The sequence below is a fragment of the Coptis chinensis genome, chromosome 4, assembly GCF_015680905.1.
Source record: "Coptis chinensis isolate HL-2020 chromosome 4, ASM1568090v1, whole genome shotgun sequence".
In the NCBI taxonomy this organism is placed as follows: domain Eukaryota; kingdom Viridiplantae; phylum Streptophyta; class Magnoliopsida; order Ranunculales; family Ranunculaceae; genus Coptis; species Coptis chinensis.
In genome coordinates, this window is record NC_141459.1 from 11,920,632 (window position 1) to 11,941,925 (window position 21,294).

Sequence of the window (21,294 nt, forward strand, 5' to 3'; positions counted from 1 at the left end):
TCAAAATCGAAATTAGACACTGTTCAAAATCGAAATTTTCCTTAAGCTCATACTTTGAAGTATTAGGTCCAAACTTGATTAAGACCAATAAACGAAAAAACAATGTAAGCACGTAGAGCAGGAAGCCGTTGGTGATTTTAAAACTTTTGCATCAAGGGAGGCGACTAAATCGGAAGCCATTGCGGCATTGAGAGCTGATGAAAACAGCCTTAGTCGGGGATATATGGGATCTTAGGGAGTTGGCAAGACCATGTTGATGAAAGCAAAGTAATGGCCCAACTGAAAAAGGAGAAAGTCTTTGATGAGGTTGTGATGGTTGTCGTGTCTTCTTAGAAGCCCGACTTGGAAAAGATCCAAGATGCTATTGCAGAGAAATTGGACCTGAAATTTACAGGAAATCTCAGGTCTACAAGAAATTTACAGGAAATTAGCCCGACAGTGTCAATGGCTAATTTCGTAATTTCCACAGAAAAAGGGTATTTAGGACAATTTATAATCCTTGACCAGTCAACTGACGACAACTGTTAGTTGACTCCTATTGACTGTCAAATTGGAGAGAAAATCCTAATTTCAATTATTATCGGGGGTAATCCTAATTGCAACTACTGGTGGGGGGTATGTCAATATACCCCTTCCCCTTCTTTTTATAGAAAATCCTACCCCCCTCCCCGGCCCACACACACTTTCAACTTCCATTGGTCAATGGTTAGTTGACCTGTCAAAACGCCAAAAAAAATGAAAAATTTGACCTCGTTAAATCGTGGAGGTTACCAAATATATCTCAAACTGAAACTGACCACTGACACATCAGATTGATCAACACACTTATTAGCACAGAAATATATTGGAACTAGTAATGCCGGTAACCCCTAACTAACCCTAATTATTTTCAAAGTGGCCCCAGCCCCCAAGAAGTCGGACTCGAAACACACAACTGTGTACACGTGGGAGAATTTGGTACAACATTCAAACTCCTAATTCCAAATGTCCCCGGCTGTCTTTTTCACGTACACTCTATTGGGAACAGCGTGGGCCTCAAAGTTAAATAATGCAAATAATATTTGCTCTCTTTACAAATGTAGGTGCAACCTAACCTGTTGGATCATTATGCATCCTCTTTTATCTCCAAGTGAAATTAAAAGAATAAAAGGCCTAAATTCAATTGTTATTACTATCTATAAAATGTATAATAAATTCACATTACAAAAAAAAAAAAAAAAAATTATATTGAACATTAATTATATTAAAAAATGTGAAACTTAAGAAATATTATTCTTCATATAAAATTTTTTTTATAAAACACGCATGGCTTGAATCGTCTAAGTATACTTTAAAGATTTTTGTTAGGAAATTAAAACGTTGGAATTAAAACAATACAAACTACTGAAATTAAATTCGATTTTGTCATCCATTCAAGAAGTGGTGGCGACTCATGGGACCAAATTTAAGTATCTAGCTAACTACTATAGTACGGCTTGATTAGCCAAACAGTACCCATTCCAAATCTTCAAAGAATCGTGATAAGGAGAGATCATTCTCTCTAAATTTTGGAGAGATCAAGCCAAATAGCCGTTGGATGGAGAAATTCCTTCTCGAAATCGAAGTTGTTGTATGACCCACAACTAACAAACCACACCAAACTGTATGATCATGTCATCCAATGGCCGATATGAAGTGCGCACGAAATTTAGAGAGAATAATCTCTTCTTATCATTTGCCATCTTCAAATATTCTCCGTAAATGCTATTAGCAATCTTATAGGAGGACAGTTTGACATTATTCTATTTTTTTAATCTATTGCAGCTTATTCTCAGCTGAAATTAGGTTGACTCAATTGTCACTTGGCAGCTAACAAATGAGTGGGACTAGGCATTGATTTGTGCTGTTAAATGTCAAACAACTGATATACTGGAGGCTTGGATTTTTTCAATACAAATCAACTAAAACCACAAAACTTTGAAGAGCCCACCAATTAAAAACATCATTGTACCACACAAGTCAAGTGGATGAAACCACCAAGTGGGGTGTTTGGATCTCATTTTTTTCAAAAAATTATTTTTTCTTAAGAAATATTTCTTCAAAAATATATTTTTGAAAAAATATTTATTCTAAAAATAGTTTTTAAATAAACATATTTGTTTGTAATTTTTCTTAAAAGCTATTTTATCAAACCAACAGATTTCACACGATATTTCTCGACATATTTTAGCACACCGCGACATTTAGCACTAAAACATCTCAATAGTTCATTTCCCTTGAGCGCCTAAAAAAAAACATTTTTTTAAGTTAAAAAACAAGTTTTTTGGACCAATAAATATTTTTTGGGTGAAAAGCTACTTTTTAGAAAAATGGAGAAAACAATTTTTTCACAAATAAATAAAGAGTGTTTCTACAGCAACACACACTTTGAACCGAATTTGTGAACACCATTAATGAAGAAAGCAGAAAAGTGCCTCGATTTGCAAAAAGACTTTTTGAGAATACACACGCACCCATGCCTGATGAGTGCCACGTCATTGTGTTCACAAATTTTGGTTCATTTTGTGTGTTGCTAAAGAATTGCGGATAAATAAATAGTATCCAAACAACCGTCCCCCGAATCTACCGATGAATTACTTATTTTCTAAATTACAAAAAAAACAAAAAGGAAAAAAAAACTAAATATGAAATCCTTCTCCTTTCTTCGTTAATTGTTCACAATTTAAACTCAAAGAACATCATTAATTGTTCATTGAAGGAATCTCAAACGGGAGATTGATCGCTCATCATACAAAATCTCCATTAAAGCTAAGATCTTAAAAAAACTGGACTCTCCATATTAAAAAACTTCACAACTTAAACTTGTATATGTAAACATTACAAGTACATTGATGAAGACGATATATAATGATATTAACATAATAGGTTTTTTTTTTTTTTTTTTGAAAATTGTCTATATTTCTTGTGAAATAGAAATCCATTGTCGTATTTTAGATGTATTGTTAAGCTTCCTCCGTTTAGCATCAAGCATATATTCCAATTAGGCTTTGAGGGGTAGATGGATGGAAAACACATGCGACATAAACAGACCCACTTATCGGTGAAAAATCTTGGATAATTTAAAGCACTTTAGCACTCTCTCCTTTCGTACAAGTTAAATGAAACAAGACACAACCTTGTCAAAGTTCACAATTTGAGATTCTCCTAATATAATACAGAAAACGTCACTGCTGCAGCAATTAACCTCAAAAGGTTTGAATTTCAAGAACTCAATCCCATCAGCCAAACATGTAGTAGTTATTAATTCGGCGGATTGAGAGACTGACAGTTTCAAAGGAAGACGGTTATCATTGATCTTGTGAGGATGAGTGGTCGATAACGAGTGGAACGATTCGCAGTTTAAGATTTCAAGTTTGAGATTTCTTTATTGGAGATCGTTTTGTATTTGTTTGGTTTTGGGTAGAAGAAGAAGAGATGGGGAAAAAACAGGGATTTCATTTTTTTATTGTTTCATTTTTTTCAGTAAAATTAGTGGAGCTGGTACCTCTTTTGAGACATCAGTTAGATTGAATTAGTAGGTCTGTGTAACTACTCCGATGAAACACCTCAATCTTCGATGGGCTTCCCTTAAAAAAAAAAAAAAAAAAAAAGAAAAAAACTAACTTAAATCTTTTTCATTTCACATGCTCATGGGCCTATTTTACATTAATACATGTTTAAACTCATTACTCATTAGGTTTAATTTAATCCCATGATTATCATGCAAATTAAAATAAGGGTATCCTAAAATATATATGCCCCATTCAAAATCTAGTTAATATTTGGGTTATTAGGTTTTAGTTCTACTTTTTATGGCGTATTTAGGCTTTTGTCCTAAAATCCTAGTTAAATCTGAGCCTACATTTGGTCGGGGTGTTGAACAAGTGTTGAGAGATCGAGCACTGGACTCAAATCTTGGAGCAAGATCAAGTTGTTAGTAGTTTTACTCAAGCTAGCCCATCCAGACGACCAGCTACTCCAACTCTGATTGGTAATAACTTTACTATACTCGGGACAGAAGAACAGGAACCTATGTCACATGTAGTACAAGGTAATGCAATGGCTAAGGTAACTGAGAAAAATGAGAAGAAGAAAGTTGAAAAGAAGAGTAACAAGGCCGGATCACTTGGAAGGTTCTACAACCCATAGGCATGGGACTAGATCTCAAGCAAAGGTGCAAGACAACTCTCTCTATATTTCTAAATGAGGATCTTTTTTTTTGGAATATTAGGGGACTAGTTCAAAAATAAAGCTAGAGATAGACTGTGAGAACTCATTAAGTCTCATAATCCATATATTGTTTGCTTGGCTGAACCTCTAGTTAGGCCACAAGTAAATATTTTTGATTTGTTTGGTTTGAATTGCTTTGAGAGTACCTTGATTCATAACGATTCTCATAATAGGATTGGTAACCTCTGAGTTTTTTTGGAAAAGAGGCATCTCTGCTTCAGTGCTTATGGCATCTGATCAACATATTATTGTTTTGGTGGATGGTTGTTTTATATATTTTGTGCATTAAACTATTGGTTAGGTAATAGAAGAGATTTGTGGGGTGATCTGAGCAGTTTCAACCCCACTATGTCGTGGTTGGTGATTGGTGACTTCAATGTTGTTCTAAGAAATAATGAAAAAAAAAGATCGAGGTAGACAACCTAATAGAGTGGCTATGCAGAAGTTTAATGTTTTTGTCAATACAGCAGAGCTGATGGAAAGTAATTGGGATGGCAATAAATATACTTAGTGTAACAATCAAAGATGTGTTAAAAGGGTTCGTTGCAAACTGGATAGAGCCTTTTATAATGAAGCTTGGAACTTTATATTTGGTGGATGAAAGTGTAAGGCATGAGCGCGACATGCATTTGATCACTCTCCTTTGTTGGGCATGCACCCTAATATTCCTAAACCTAAGAATACTCCTTTCATATTCAATAAAATGTGGCTCTCTCACCCCCACCTTTTTTGAATTAGTGAATACTAGCTGGACACAAATGTTTGAGTGAAGACAACTCCCTCCTCTCCTCAAGGTTATGCACAAGCTACAAAGACTGAAAACTGACTTAAAGAAATGGAATCTGGAGTGAGGTTTTGGGGCACACAAATGTCTCCATAAGAAAAGCAGAGGTTGAACTCCTTCAAATGCTGCAACTGGTTGATCAAACAATGGATAGATGATGAACTTCTTATAGCAAAGGTAATACAGAAAGAGTTTGAATTGGTTACAGCCAGAGGTAATAGGTCTTCTCTATTGAGACAAAATAGTTAAACTTGTTTTGAGGATGAGGGTGACATAAACACTGCATATTTCCATAATATATGTAAGGTCAAACAGGGGGCTTCTATGATCACTGAGTTGGTAACAGAGGATGACAATGTTCTTGATGACCAAGAACAGATTAAACAGTATGTAATAAGTTACTATGAAGAGAAATACAGGGAGGTCCATGTTCAAGAAGATCTAGAATTATTGAGTATTATACCCAAGATGATTAATGAGGAAGAAAACTACAATCTGACAAGAGTGTCATCTTATGAAGAAATTCAAAAGATTGTTTTTAGCATGAAAATGGATAGCTCACCTGGACCTGATGGATTCCAAGGACATTTTCTACTTCAAATGTTGGGGAATCATAAAAGCAAGATGTGTGCTTGGCAACACTACACCATAACAGCTTTTGTAACGGATATACATCCGTTACAAGAAAATATTAGTAACGGTTATCTTGCGTTGACACAATAATATCCGTTACTAATATTTGTCACGATTGTCAAGTGTTACTAAAATTAATTTCAATAACGGATACCCAACCATTACAAATGTATTACTAACGCTTGCTAATTTAGTTTGCAACTGCTCAATTATTGGCAATTATCCATTTGTAACGGATACTCATCCGTTACTAAATCTGGAATGAAGCATCTGAAAAAAAAAAACATTTAGGTTACCTACACCTGCTTCTAGTATACATCCCACATATGTTACACAACCTTTCTATCCCATCCCATTAAAGGCCTGCTAAGCATGCATACACTTCAATACACAATAAGCAAAAAATAGCAAGAAAGAAAAGCACTTAAACCAATAAACCAAATGTATTCCATAATTCATTCATATGTCACATGTCTTAACTCTAATTACATTTTATTCAACAATGAAAAAATATTCAAGAATATAATAACTAATAAAATTCATTAAGCCTTTTGTAAACAAAATATATGGATAGAATAAGTCATCGTAGCTCTCAAACGAAACATTTGATCTCTTAGATCACATCATCTTTCCTCTAGCAATCATGAAAGTCATTGCATTAACACCTGCAACCAGCCCAATGACACCAAATAGAAATGATCAATACATAATAATGAATAAAATTTGTCCAAGTTATATTCATAAAAACAAGACGTTAAGAAACTATAAAATATTAGCCACAAGATATTAACTAGATGTTGGGCAGTCTCTTATGAGATGGTCTGGAGAACCACACATGTTCTATTTACATATTCTCTCTAAGAAATGTCAGATGGAGTAGCAAGGACAACTTGTCCCCAAACGCGAATATATATAATCACCATATAGCTTAGCATAGCATCTATCGAAGAATCAAATGCTTGTTTCACTCCAATATAGAATATCTATTTCTAAGTAGTAAATAAAACATCTATGCCAGACTACCCAAAGTGAATTAGAGCACAAAAAAAATCAGCACAAGTTTTTCAAGACCAAAGGAAGATTGATGAGCTTACCAAGTGAAGTATCTCCTCCTTATATATTCTCCTATGTCCGCAAATATTCTCCCCTCTAAACTTACTGCAACATAAGAACACCCTAAATTCAGTTCATTGGAATATGTCCTAATCCAATGAAATCAAATGCCAAGTTTAATTCGATCTACATTAACTAACTAAGAAAAAGAACCGTACTCGCATCGATTCATTAAGCGCTAAAAATGATATTCAAATCTGCTAGGCCGTAAGGAGAACATTTGGACAACCAAAATCTAGGCCTATAGTCTTATATCATGTAGGAAATACTCATCTAGAAAATACAAGAGGTATAATGTTCCCTTAATTAATAACTTGGGAAGAAAATCAGTCGAGAGATTGGGTTTAATTCCTTAACCCAATCCAATACGTCATAAAAATTCCAAAAGAAACTTCAAATGTTCAACTGATAATCAAAATTGGGTGAAAACAATATATCTAATCAAGTGTATTTTGGATGCTTCTCTACATGAATAAGGAAAAACTAGGTGAATACCACTTGATCTTGACCTAATGAGCGTGAGCGTGAGGTGAAAAAGTCCCGCCCTTAAATTTTCGCCCTCTTTTTCTTTTGTTTTTGTTTCAATTCAATTTTTCGATTTACACTTTAACATTAGTCACAGTTGTATATATATCCGTTAGTTTAAATCTCGATAAACGTCACAAAATAATTCGGGTAATTTAGTGACGGTTAGGTAATAATTCAATCTAGACTAAATATTTAGATAGCTATAAAATAAGGGGCTTTTTAGACTTTGGTCCTACGCATAGTTGGTTTATTAGACTTTGGTCCAGAAAAGCTTGAATATTAGACTTTATAGTTACATTTTGTTCACCGTTAGTCAACTCAGTTGACTAACAAATCAACGTGGTCAATCTGCCTACATACGATCGAAGTTGATTGTTAGTCAACCGAGTCGACAACGGGTGACTAAAACGTAACTAGGACTAAAGTCTAATATTCAAGCTTTTCTCGACCAAAAGTCTAATAAACCAATCTTAGGGACCAAAGTCTAAAAAACCCTAAAATAAGTTAGACCACTTACCTTCGATGGCATATATTACACGAGTTTGGTCTTATCAGTACAGACAAGCTAGCTCGACTAGATCAGATTTCCTTGGGAGTGAACTCCTTTGAACACAGTCTCTCTTCCATATCATATAACTCAACCCTGTTTGTGCTTACTTAGAATGTGCCAACCAACTAAACACCTCAAAATTAAGGGATCCAGTACGGTTAGTTCAAGTATAAGATATTCAAAAGAAATGGAATATGTACTCCAAATTTCAGCAAGGATGGCTACAAGTTAAGGGTGAGTACTTTCAATGCTATGTAGTGAAGATTATTCTAAATCTATATGCACCAGGGAAGGTGCAAGAACAGTTTAATAAGTCCAAGCAAATAATTAACATAAGGACAGACATAAAGTATACATACACTTTTTTGTTTTTGGTACACTCTTCAATTAGCTAAACAAACCTTGGCCATTTAATTAAACCATCTTATTTGGTATTTGGTAGTACGTCAAGTAGACGAATAATCTCCCCCTTTCCACCAGGATCAGTATTATTTGTTACCTCAATTAAGAAATAATCTAATGTCATACATGTATGTAAAAAGAGAAGGAACATCACTTTATATCAAAATCTTGATTCAAAGTTAACCACTACATATATCAAATTAGCTCTCTCAAGAAATGATAAAGAATTTCCATCCAATGTTCTACTACTTAAAAAATAATGAAGGGTAGTAATTGGATCAGCAAGAACAACATCTATTCACAATCCAAACTTTAGTAGTAAATTACCCACAAGCACTTAATTGAAAGAGACATATACTAGACTTCCCGTTTTAATCAACTAACCTTTAACTTACCTTCGAGGTAGACGAATACATGGAGAAGGAATGATATCACAAAAGATGGGTGTTGCCCTTTGTACATAGTCTTTCAGCAAAAAGAATGGGTAGTAGGCTTCCCATTTTAAATTGAGACCCTTCCTCTTTTTGCTTCCTTTTCTTTCCCTTTATTTTTACTGAAAATCCCCCCTCTAGAAAAAACGGTGGGCTTCCTCCTGTTAAGATAAGTTGTGGCCTGTCCCCCCAAAAGAAGAAGTGGCATCAAGGGTAACAACAATTAAGATCCCTAAGAGTTCTCTAGATTGTAAATGAACCCTAAAGCAAAAGACCTTAGGCAGTGGGTTGCCATCAGAAGAAGTTAACTGTTGTTTTGCGGGCGAAGTAAGTAAGCGACAGTAGCACGATTAAGATTTCCCTTTTTTCCTTATTAGTCAAACACATCCCAAATATAAGAATCCAGACATTTGTAAGCTGGGCCTAATTATGAGTAGATGGTTGTCGAATTTTGTCAGCAATCGGAGCTATTGCTCAAACCAACCTCATGAAGTAACTTCTGCAGGGCTAAATGCTTAGGAAAAACTTACACTGTAACATGCTTATTCGGCATTGTGGGGTATGGAAAAGATTCAAAAAAAGGATCAGACACAACTTAAAATGATGACTTTAGACCCAGAATACAAGTTTTAAGCATGCAAGTATCTATCTACGATGCGAAAGAAATTACCAGCAATGGCATGTTCTGCTTGACCATCTCCTCAAGAATGGGCAGACAACTCCCAATAAGATCTGTGACACCATCTTGAGAATTTCTAGTTGCGCTGCCCCAGCAGGGCACAACTCTACAACGAATACCACGCCACTATTCCTTGTCAATCAATTTGTACCTTCAGCTAACCACCTTAAATAAATATGATCTTGGTGCATCTCATAAAAATAGGAAACTAACACACAAGTCTGATATAGCCATTAAATGGAAAAGCTCTTATCTTGTCCGATATTTGAATTAGAACCTTAAGAAACAGAGATAAACATGTTACTTAGAAAACTTAGAAATCAATCTTCAACGAGATAACAATAAAAATCTATTTTTTTCATTTTAAAACAATCTTGTACTAGATTCTTTAAAAATTAAACCCCAACCGTGACCAACAATTACTTACCTCTGTTAAAGAGAACCCTTCTTTCAGTAGATCAAACAATTACGCCAAAATCTCGAAACCTTAGCCATAGAAAACAAAAATCAAAATCAAAACTAACCCTGGCCAAACAAAACCAAAATCAAAATTCAAGACAATTTGTGCAAGGAGGAAAAAAAAAATGAAGAGGAGAGGAGAGGGATGACTCACCGACTGAGGAACAACCCCACTCTTTAGGGCAATCTGTTTTCCACTTTTCCCTTCCTTTCGATGAACGCAAGTGGTGAAAAACTCTTGCTTTTAAGTTTTCTTTTTTTTTACTTTCTTAATTTCTAACGCATAGAGAAACTTCACTAAATATCTAAATAAATGTTACATAGTTATTCAAGTATTTCAGCAACGGTTGATCGTATTTCCAACGGATCATAACTGTGAATAATTTTCGAACGGATGAATAAGTGTTAGTAATGAAAAATCTCAACTGTTACCTAGAGGATTAAATTTGAACTTTATTGCTTTAATTCCAAAGGATAATAATACCAAAAAACTCAGCCAATATAGGCTTATTTGTATGGGAAATTTTCTCTTCAAGATTATTACTAAGCTTCTGCAGCTGCGTCTCAATGTATTGGCTGATGATATAATCACTAAGGAGTAAACTGGTTTTGTACCTACAAGATGCTATCAGACAAGCATTTCCATGGCATTTGAACTGATAAATGAGTTGAAGAAGGATAGATTTGGTGGATCTTTAGCTGTTTAGTTAGACATAACGCAAGCTTATGATACAATGAGTTGGATTTTTCTCTTCCAAGTTATGCAAAGAATGGGTTTCTCAAAAATCTGGATAAATTGGATAAGAACTATTATGAGCTCGATCGGCACAAATCTCTGTGTTAATTAATGGTGGACCTGTTCGTTTCTTTGATATGCATTGAGGGCTTAAACAAGGTGATCCTCTTTCACCATTATTGTTTGCTATTGCTGAAGACACTCTGAGTAGAGCTCTACATTATCTCAGGGACAAAAACCATCTCAAGCCATTGACTATCATTAAGAAAGTGGCAGCACCGAGTCATCTTATTTTTGCAAACGATACCGGCCATTATCTTTGCAAATGGAGAGATAAGAGGGATTAGAAAACTCAATCATATACTGAAGAGGTACCAGAAGGCAGCTGGACAACTTATCAGTCAAGACAAAAGTAAAATTTTCTTCAATAACTTTACTCAGCTGAGAAAACAGGATGTTTTGATAGAATTGAATATGAAGAAAGTCTTTTTGCCACAGAAATATTTGGAAGTAAGTCTACAACAAGGTAGAGTTACTAGGGCCTGTGTGACACCGATCCTAGATAAGATTCATAAAAGGCTTACAAGTTAGAAGGGATAGGGGTTGTCTTTTCAAAGGAGAGTTACTTTGATCAAGTTAGTGCTATGTAGCATTCCAGTTTACACCATGTCCATTTATGAATGGCCAATGTCTATGGTAAAAAAAGCCAAGACTATTATGAAAAAATTCCTATGGTCAGGTGATCCAAGCATAAGAAAAGGTGTCACAGTCAGCTGGGATAGAGTATGTAAGCCAACTTGGGAAGGAAGGCTTGGGATCCGACAAATCAATAATAAGAGCCCAAAATTGTAGTTTAAACCCTTTAATAGTATTTCTATTTAGCCAATTATGTTATTAATAATATAGATTTATTACTAATTACGTGCTTTTGAGTATTTCAGGCTTCGGAGTTGAACAAATGTCAATTCGTTACTACTTAGGTGCTAAAAGGAGCTAAAGTGATTGCTAGGGAAGTCCATGAAGAAAGCCCAAGTTTCATGGAGAAAAAGCTCTTAAAAAGCCCAAGTCAAAATTGTTAAGTGAAAGTCAAACCGGATTAGAGAGTTGAAGAAAAGTTAATAGAACTTTAAAAGGTCATATCTTTGGACTCAAGCCTTGGATTTGGGCCCATTTTATATCAAAATGACCGGCTCAGAAATCCCTTTCCAATGGTCTAGGCCTTGACTCGATCAGAGTATTATAAGTTAGTGAAAACACACACTATAATAATACGACCAAAATTGGAAGTCTTGGATTCAACCAATTGGGTTATGGACTTGATTTATGGGTCCATAACCTAGCCTAAAAGCCCATGCACGAAATTATAAAACTAACCAGTGGCGGAGCCAGGGGGCCCAGGGTACACCCTGGCGTACCCTCAACTTGACCCAAACAAAAGAAAAAGCTATTAGTTATGGCGCAAGTGCTAAGTGGTAATTGGTAAGAGACAAAAAAGAAAAAGAAAAGGGCAGCATGTGCTCATGAGAAAAGAAACAAAAGGGATTGCTAATATCATGTGATGTGTGATGTACTTGATGTACAAATTTGACTCGTTTAATGCAACTGTACCAAAAAAGCAACAGTACCAAAAAAAGCAAATAGAAAACCCAATAGTACTTGTGCTCCTCTTTATCTCGTATTATCCACCCATATATAAACCCAAATAGAAACCATCTTGTATCTATTAAAAAAAATAGAAAGAAAAAAAACCCCTCACGTATTCTACTTCTTTTCTCTTCCATTCTCTATTACTCTGTATTAAAATTTAAGTCTTCTACTTTTCTACCCAAACAAACAACTTTACACTTACCGATTTTGTGGAGGTAACTAGGTAACCCTTATATTATTTAATTTTTTGTCATCTTTTTGTACTGATTCCTAAACCATATTATTTAGATTTTTATATGTTTGTGATTATTATTTTATTTTGTGAACATTATTGGTGGTTTATTTTAATTCGTGCAATTTCAATTAAATTGATTAGTGGTTTATTTTAATTGTTTAAATAGCTATGCTCAAGTATTTGATCAAGGAAAAGTCGTTGCCCGCTCAACCAACTAGTAACACAGATCATGTTGTTAGTGTTGAAGTAGGATCCTCTTCAAAGCGAAGTCACCAAGAAACTGAGAATGGTGGTGTTGAACAACCTACGTCAAAGCGGGTTCAACATGGAAATCGTGAAAAACTTGACTTGTCTAGTCTTCTAGGAGACCCTGGATTGAGGAACAAGATTTCATATTATCATCTTAATGATCATGACTCAGTGAGAAGAACATATTTGTTTAGGGGTCCTTGCCAGCCTAATCATACTTTTCCTCCAAGGACAATAGGCAAGAGGAACCGTTGCTTTCGGAAAGAGTGGTATGGAGAGTTTAGTTGGTTGGAATATAGTATTCACAAAGATGCCGCATTTTGTCACTATTATCTCTTTAAATCTAATTAGGGGGCACAAGGAGACGGGGATGTTTTTTCTTACAAGGGGTTTACTAATTGGGAAAGGAAAACCAAATTAAAAGAGCATATTGGAGGACCAAATAGTGCTCATAATATTGCTTGTAGGGCAGCACGGGCATTGCTAAATCAAGAGCAACATATCGAAACATTTCTTGAGAGACAATCTGACCAAGTTTGAAGAGATTATCGAATACATCTAACTGCAATAACTGATTGTATTAGGTTTCTTTTGAGATAAGGTTTAGCTTTACGTGACCATGATGAATCAAAGGAGTCGATCAGTAAAGGCAATTTTCTTGAACTTATACGATTTTTGAAAGATCATAATGAAGTCATTAAGAACATTCTTGATAATGCTTCTAAAAATCGAAAATTGACCTCGCCTGATATACAAAAAGAGATTGTGAATGCAGCTGCTGTGGAAACTACAAATGCTATTTTAAAGGATTATGGAAATTCATTGTTTGCTATTTTAGTCGATGAAGCACGTGATATATCAATTAAAGAGCAAATGGCAGTTGTTTTGCGTTATGTCAACAAGAAAGGTTGCGTGATTGAGAGATTTCTTGGAGTTGTGCATGTTAAGGAAACTAGTGTAGTAATACTTAAAAAGGCAATTGATGAGTTGTTGATCTCTAAGCATGGGTTAAGCATATCTAGACTGCGTGGACAAGGGTACGATGGGGCCAGCAATATGCAAGGTGATTTGAATGGCCTAGCACTTATAATGAAAGAGAATGAGTCTACATTTTATGTTCATTGTTTCGCTCATTAGCTTCAGTTAGACCTTGTATCAGTTGCAAAGAACCATGAGTCAATTGCTAACCTTTTTAGTATTCTCTCTAATGTAGTAAATATTGTTGGAGCATCATGTAAGCAACGAGCTATGTTACGCGAAGCAATGAAGGCTAGAGTTGTTGCAGCCTTACAAAGCGGAGAAATTTCAAGTGGTAAAGGGTTGAATCAATAGACTAGTCTTAAACGATCTGGTGACACTCGATGAGGCTCACACTATTATACACTTCTTGGCATGATAAACAGTTATGGTTCAGTACTTGATGTGCTTTATAATATAGCAGAAGATGGTTCAAGCTCGGAACAAAGAGGTGAGGCGTACGGATTATTAAGTTCAGTACAGTCTTTTGAATTTATCTTAAATTTGCATTTGATGAAAGCGATACTAGGAATTAGCAATGATTTGTCAAAGGCTTTGGAGCGTGAAGACCAAGACATTGTCAATGTTATAGCTCTTGTTAAAATAATAAAGGTACGCTTACAGACAATGAGAGATGATGGGTGGGATAGTCTCTTGATTGAAGTTTCTTCACTATGTGCCAAACATGATGTGGTTGTTTCAAATATGGAAGAGAGGTATGTGGCTCTAAGGAGGTCTCGACGAAGAGCGGAAGGAAGCACCAATTTACATTACTATCGTATTGGATTATTCTATCACTATATTGATTTGCAACTTCAAGAGTTAAATTAATGACCGGTTTAATGAAGCAAACACAGAATTACTTCTTTGCATGCCATGTCTTGATCCTTGTGAGTCGTTTGTTGCTTTCGATAAGCAAAAGTTGATCCATTTTGCTCGACTTTATCCCGATGATTTTTCAGAGATAGATCAGATGGAATTAGCAGATCAGCTTGAGAATTATATCATTGATGTTTTTTCTGATAATAAGTTTGGTAAAGTAAACAGAATTAGCGGCCTAGCCAAAATAATGGTTGAGACGAAGAAAGACATTGTGTACCTACTTGTGTATTTGTTGATTAAGTTGGTGCTGATTTTACCTGTTGCTACTGCTACTGTAGAGAGGGCATTTTCTGCCATGAATATCATAAAGAATCGTCTGCGCAATCATATGGCAGATGAATGGTTGAATGATTGTTTAATAACATACATTGAAAAAGAAGTTTTTGATAGCATTGATACCGAGTTGATTTTGTAACGCTTCCAAAAGATGAATAAGGGTGACAAAAAAGAAGGGCGCCGAGGACAACTATGAATAAGTATTTGTTTAGATTGAATTGAATTGTTTTTTCTTTTCTTATTTTTTTTATATTACATTTATTGCAATTATTTTATATGATTTTTTTATGTTCGAAATATACTTGTTTTGTGATCGGGTTTGAATTTTTAGTTAAAAAAAAATTAGTGTTTTTTTTTATTTTTTATGCTTGGTTTATGGGTGCCTCACCCTCACTTACATTCCTGGCTCCGCCACTGAACCTAACCCTCTCCTATATAAAGAGGGTTAAGGTTAAACAAAATTTGGCTACTCCCCTCTTTAGTTTAGTTGTAAATTAGGGTTCTCTCTCTATATCTCTCCCTCCCATTAGTTAGAATAATATCTGCTTCTTCCCCGAATTAGTTTAGAGTAATTAGGGTTTAATATTCTTGCCTCCAACTCCATTACACCATTAGTTTTATTAATATAAGTTTAGTTTAATTAATTATGTCTTCTTATTATTGTTTATTGTTAATGAACCCAATGAAACTAGGCTAAAAACTCTATTAGAGGAGTTTTATGAAGTCTATGTGAGAGTTATGATTGTTCTTCTTTACTTTTCTTATTGTCTTATGTGCTTCAAGTTCAAATTCTATAGTTGTCTAGAGATAGAGATTATAGGAGTTGAACTAGAGAAAGGAAACTCTACAAAGAGATTTGTGAAGGAGAATTTCTCTTATGCTAATCATATCTTAGTACAGAGATTGCTAGGATTGGTTAGAGATCAATAAAAATTGTGACTTTTGTTGTTTTGCCTTGTGTAGATTAATAAATGTTAAGATTAAAACATGAGAAACTAGTTAGAATAATCATAGGCTCATAGCTTCACATAGATGGATTAATCCTTCCTCTATGTTTTTCCTATTCATTAAATTCACCTTTTAATTGCTTAGTTTAAATTAGTTTAATTTATAATTAGTTTATTGCATTGTTAGTTTAATTAATTTATAATTAGTTTTAGTTTAAATAAATCACAACACTACTCTCATTGTTCTCACCATTGTTTCCTTTTGTTTAATTAGTTGAATTCGTTAAGTCTAGAGAGTTAAGAGTGGAATGATTCCGTACTCTATATATTGCATGAATATATAATGAATTGAGAGTAAGAATAATATTGATAAGGTAGTTGATCATTAGTTGTTTGTGTTCTTCTATAGACAATTAAACATCAATTTTTACGTTTATCAATCAAGCAGATTAATACTGCGGTGTTAATGAAGTTGGCTTGGGAATTCTTAAAGGGTGAAACTGATTTTGCTTTATTCATGAAAGCAAAATACTTCAATTAAGATGGAGATATTATTCAATCCTACAAACCAACCTCTATTTAATTGGCCTGGGATAAGAAAAGCTCTTGTGGTAGTAACAAATAGAACTCAATGGGCGATAGCAAGTAGTGAAAATGTGGATATATGGAGGGACAATTGGTTGACCGGGCAAGCAATCTTTGAAACTCATGCTCAATATCAACTCACTAGATTTAAAAGGGATGTCGAGCTAAGGTTTGTGACTTGCTTGAAGGTGATAACTGGTGCATCCTTGATGCGTTGCAGGAGATAATGAATAGTGTTCATAGAATCCCAGCTAATGTTCTTAAATGCAGTCCTGCTTTTGAGGACTATGTCATCTGGTGCCTTGATCGAAGCGGAAACTTCTCGGCTAACTCAAAGATATGATGAAATAAGAAAGAGGAGGCCGACCCTTGCATGGAGTAAAAACATTTGGAATAGTTGCATCCACCGTCGAACTTCAACATTGGCATGGAAAATCATTCAAAGAGGAATTGCAACTGATGACCGAATACAAAAAACAAACATCTCTTTATCTTCTTGTTGCTGCTTGTGTGGAATTGCTATGGAATCTAACAAGCATCTTTTTTTGGCAATGTTAGTTTACCCAACAGATATGGGAGTGGGTAAAACAAGTCTTTCATGTAAACATTGTTATTAATAGCTTTCAAGATACAATGAAGATAATTAATCAAAACTGGAGTCCTTTGCTGCATGATCTGTGGAAATCTTGTGTTGTTTCATCTCTGGTAAGCATTTGGAAAGAAAGAAACAAGGTGCAATTTGATGGGAAGAAACCAAATTAAGCTTTGGAACTGCAAGCCTTATGTTCGGTTGCAGATGAAAATCACAGGTAAACTATCAAAGGGCCACTGTTACAACACCCCTTTTGAAATTGGGATCCTTAAGTACTGGAATGTTGATATAAGACTGAGAAAAACACCGCAAGTTAAGCAATGTACGTGGATTCCACCGGAGTCAGACATTGTGAAACTTAACACACTGATGGGGCATCAATGGGGAATCCTGGGCCATCTAGGGTTGGTATCATCGCTTTCAGAGGGAGCATGGGTCAATTCCTACTTACATTAAGCATGAACATTGGTCCTGGTGATAACTATAGAGTGGAGTGCATGTCTATCATTATAGCCGTAAAGACATCCCTTAAAAAAGGTTGGACGAAGTTGTGGATTGAAACTGACTCTGAGGCAGCATCAACGAGAGCTTTTGAAACTGGAGATGTTCATTGGATGCTACAACCTAGATGGATAACATCCACAGAGAGACTACATAGGTGGAAAATTACGACCATCTGGAGGGCAGGAAACTTCACGGCAGATTTGCTAGCCAAGCTGGGCGTAACTTTAAATGAAAATGAGGAGTGTATCACTGTTGGTAGGCCAATATGGCTGCACAAATGGGAAGCTCCGTTCCAAATCTTTTTCAGATTTGTATGAGTTTGTAATATAGTAAGAAATAGGGGGCAGCATGCCCACCCTATACAACACCCCATTTGTACTTTTGTTAAAGTTTTAATGAATTCAAACTTATATTACCAAGCAAATAACTTATATATGCCCGGCTTCTAAAAGGACCTTAAATAAGTACCAAACTACGTACCAAATCTAAAACAACTTACAACTTCACCTACAAAATGATTTAAAACCTAATTTTTTGTGGATATGATCTACTAACTACTAATAATATCTCTACAAAAATTTAACTTGTTTGACAATTAGGTGTATATCCTACTTCCATCTATTAACTGTGAGTCATCTCAGTTGACAATGGTCAAACTGTTTAATCCTCTTCGATTTTCTCAAATGGCCAGAATACCATTGGAGCGTGCATATCACGCGACTTAAAATTGGGTAAAAGTAGGACTAAACTCTAATTTACCCAATTACAGGAGGGATAAATCCTAAAAATGAGATTCTTGAAAATAAAAATGCGACTTGAAATTGGACCGATCAAATCACCTCTTGTCAAGTTATTACCGATTTACAATTTGATCTCAAGGTAATCATATTTTACACTTTAGCAGTTTAGCCACACATAGCAACATTCACAATATTTTAAGTAAAGCTTTATAGGCAAAGTCATAATTTGTACTATTTAAGCAATGCTATAAATCCTACCCCCACCCCTGCCTTCAATGTACATTTAAACATTGTGCGGTAACTTACTAGTTTGTCACTCTTTGCCTTTACATATAGGAGGTTGCAGGTGCGTCCATACACGGAGTTTCTTCAGGTGGGCAAACCAAAACAAATTGCAAGAAGAATTTATTAATTACTAGATTAGAGCGTTAGTTATTGCATAGATTTCAACTTGCTTAATTTCAAGTCAACCACATTTGAAACTGCTTATGATTTTTTTGTCCTTGGTTCTAGCTACAACAACACCATTTCCCTCAGATCGTATCTTGGCCTTAGACTTGTATTCAGTACGTGATTGTAATTGTGAGTGAGGATCTCCCTCACTTTGGGACTGGTGTCCCCATTAGCCAAGGCTTTATGGTAATCCAATTGATAAATTATGGCACATTGCCAGAAAATACGATGGAGACTGTTATGTCGGGAGTTCTTTGATGTTGTAGTTGATCCTATTTTAATAAATCTATTTTTTTTTAAGCAAGGAAGTTTAAGTGAAGAAAAACATGAAATCTAGCCATTCCCAGACAAATGGAGTCCATATAAAGAAGTAGCGACATGTCATCAATTGAGAGCCGGATCAAGGAACATCTGCAGCAAAAACGAAAAGCATGTTCCCGTGAAATCACCACTTGTCAAATGGTAGATAATTTCATCACAAACAACTCGACACGTGGTGATTTCATCGGTCTAATTTCAAGTCGAGTTTTTATTTTCAAGAATATCATTTTTAGGATTTACCCCCTCTTGTACTTGGGTAATTAGGGTTTGGTCCTACTTTTACCTAATTTCAAGTCACGTGACAAGCATGCTCCAAGGGTATTCTGGTCATTTGAGAAAATCAAAGAGGATTAAACAATTTGACCACAGTCAAATGAGACGACTCACAATCAACAAATGGGCGGAAGTAGGATATAAACCTAATAATCGATAATTTTAGGACAAAAGACTAAATACCCCATAAAAAGTAAGACTGAAACCTAAATAATCCTTAATATTTAGAATAGTTTCTTTATGACAATGCTTAGAATAGTTAGGAGATCATATATACAAAAAATTTGACTAATCTAAAACTTATAAATGCCTTTAACGATTTTGAGTTTGTTTTATGGTGCTTTTAATATATGTCCTTAGGACCCCTCTCGTAATCCAATTATGAAACATTCTTTGTTGCCCAACCCGGAGAACAAAACAAAAGTAAATAACTTTCCCTTCCACAACTTTTTATTCCCAATTCTATTTTCCCTCCACGACTTTTCATTTTCCCTCCATGGCTCCTGCAAAAATTGATTAATCCAGAGAGTAAGATTTTCTCTAGGAGTACTCTTTTCTCCAGCCCAACACCATTTAATCTTATCATTATATAGCATTTCAGACGATATGATAAATCTAATCCCTCCCTAATATAGTGAATAAGGACTTTCCCCTAGAACCAAATGGGAACATAGATCCAGGCATATTACAAAATATCAGGATATGGGTATTTATCGATATTCAATTTCTGGATATGTATCGTGGATATATCTCTTTCTTTGGGGATATTTGACATTGTTTCACATGCAAATACTGTGGATATATCTAAAATATCGACAAATATCGTAGATATTGTGGATATTTCTTGATATATCATGATACATTATTTATATTTATTTAAAATATAATGGTAAATATTAAATAATATTATTATATACACAAAATATAACCAAATATCGCAAAATATCACAAAATATTACAAATATCATAAATATCATCGAAATATCACCAATATTTACAGTCGTATATATCTCTGAACATATCGTGATATTTATATATCTTTCTCTAAAATTTGGATAGATATCCCTAAATATCGCGACATATCGGGATATTTTGTACTATGGATCCAGGTAGGGGTGGGAATTTGGCCCTAACAACCCTAACCCGGCCCTGACCGACCCGACCCTAAGCCCTATAAAGCCCTCACAACTAAAGCCCTCACAGAGTTTAGGGCCCGGCCGACCCTAATGCCTTCTAGTAGGGGGTAGGGGCTAAGATTCTAAAACATAGGTTCGAACCTCTAACCAAGCCCTAACCGAACTGTTCATACTTTCACTATAAATACACATACCATAATTGTCCAACTCTTTGTTAAATATTTTCAATTAAAATAACATTGTCTTTTGTAATTTATCACTTACACCCCCGAGGGTACTTCCAATAACTTGTTTTATATAACAAAACTTGTCAACTTCCATGACCTATGAACAACAATGAAAGCACTAGCCTAATAAAAATAAGACTTTATTCCTTTGATCATCAAGTCAAAGTCCATAACTTATTATTCTCAATTTTTTTTCTCACTTATTTCTTATAAATTATATTTTTATTCACATTCAAGCCAAGTCTAAAACTAAAGGTTTCCTTCCACACCATTAAAGCAAAATACGTAGCGGACATTTGTAACATAGAAACCAAAAACACCCTTTGTCTAAAAATGACATTTGTAATCTCAAACCTTTCTCCATCACTTGTTCAAAAGCCAATATTTTCATTTCCATATACAAAGCTTGAATCACTTTTAAATTAGAAGAAAGGTAATATTATATTTGTTTGAATCTATTATAGAAATAATTTATGATATTACAAATAGTTTAACAACTTCCATGACCTTAACCAAAACTATTATGTTTCTTCTTTATATCTATTACTTATTCCTTTAAAATGATAATATAATTATTTGTCTATGTATTTCAATGTTAAATGTAATTTGATTGAGGTTTTGAGTACAAGGAAGAATAAATTCGAACT

At 34.8% G+C, this 21,294-nt stretch overlaps 1 protein-coding gene and 1 long non-coding RNA gene across 4 annotated transcripts; one reads left to right on the plus strand and one right to left on the minus strand.

Moving 5' to 3' along the window:
- Positions 1-6,117: 6,117 nt before the first annotated feature.
- LOC147501907 (uncharacterized) lies at positions 6,118-10,273 on the minus strand. 3 transcript variants are annotated; one of them, XR_015219901.1, is made up of 5 exons: positions 9,982-10,273; positions 9,796-9,854; positions 7,824-9,645; positions 6,760-6,823; positions 6,118-6,330 (listed from the first exon to the last, which is right to left on the minus strand). It is a non-coding gene; the product is annotated as an uncharacterized LOC147501907 (long non-coding RNA). The 3 variants fall into 3 exon arrangements; XR_015219900.1 differs by having other exon boundaries at positions 7,824-8,870; positions 9,360-9,854; XR_015219899.1 differs by having other exon boundaries at positions 7,824-9,854.
- Positions 10,274-12,613: 2,340 nt separating this feature from the next.
- Positions 12,614-15,008, plus strand: LOC147501908 (uncharacterized). Its single transcript, XM_086604415.1, has 5 exons — positions 12,614-12,865; positions 13,046-13,157; positions 13,296-13,793; positions 14,067-14,427; positions 14,540-15,008. Exons 1-5 carry the CDS (start codon positions 12,614-12,616, stop codon positions 15,006-15,008), a joined length of 1,692 nt encoding a protein of 563 aa, XP_086460541.1.
- The last annotated feature ends 6,286 nt before the right edge of the window (positions 15,009-21,294 follow it).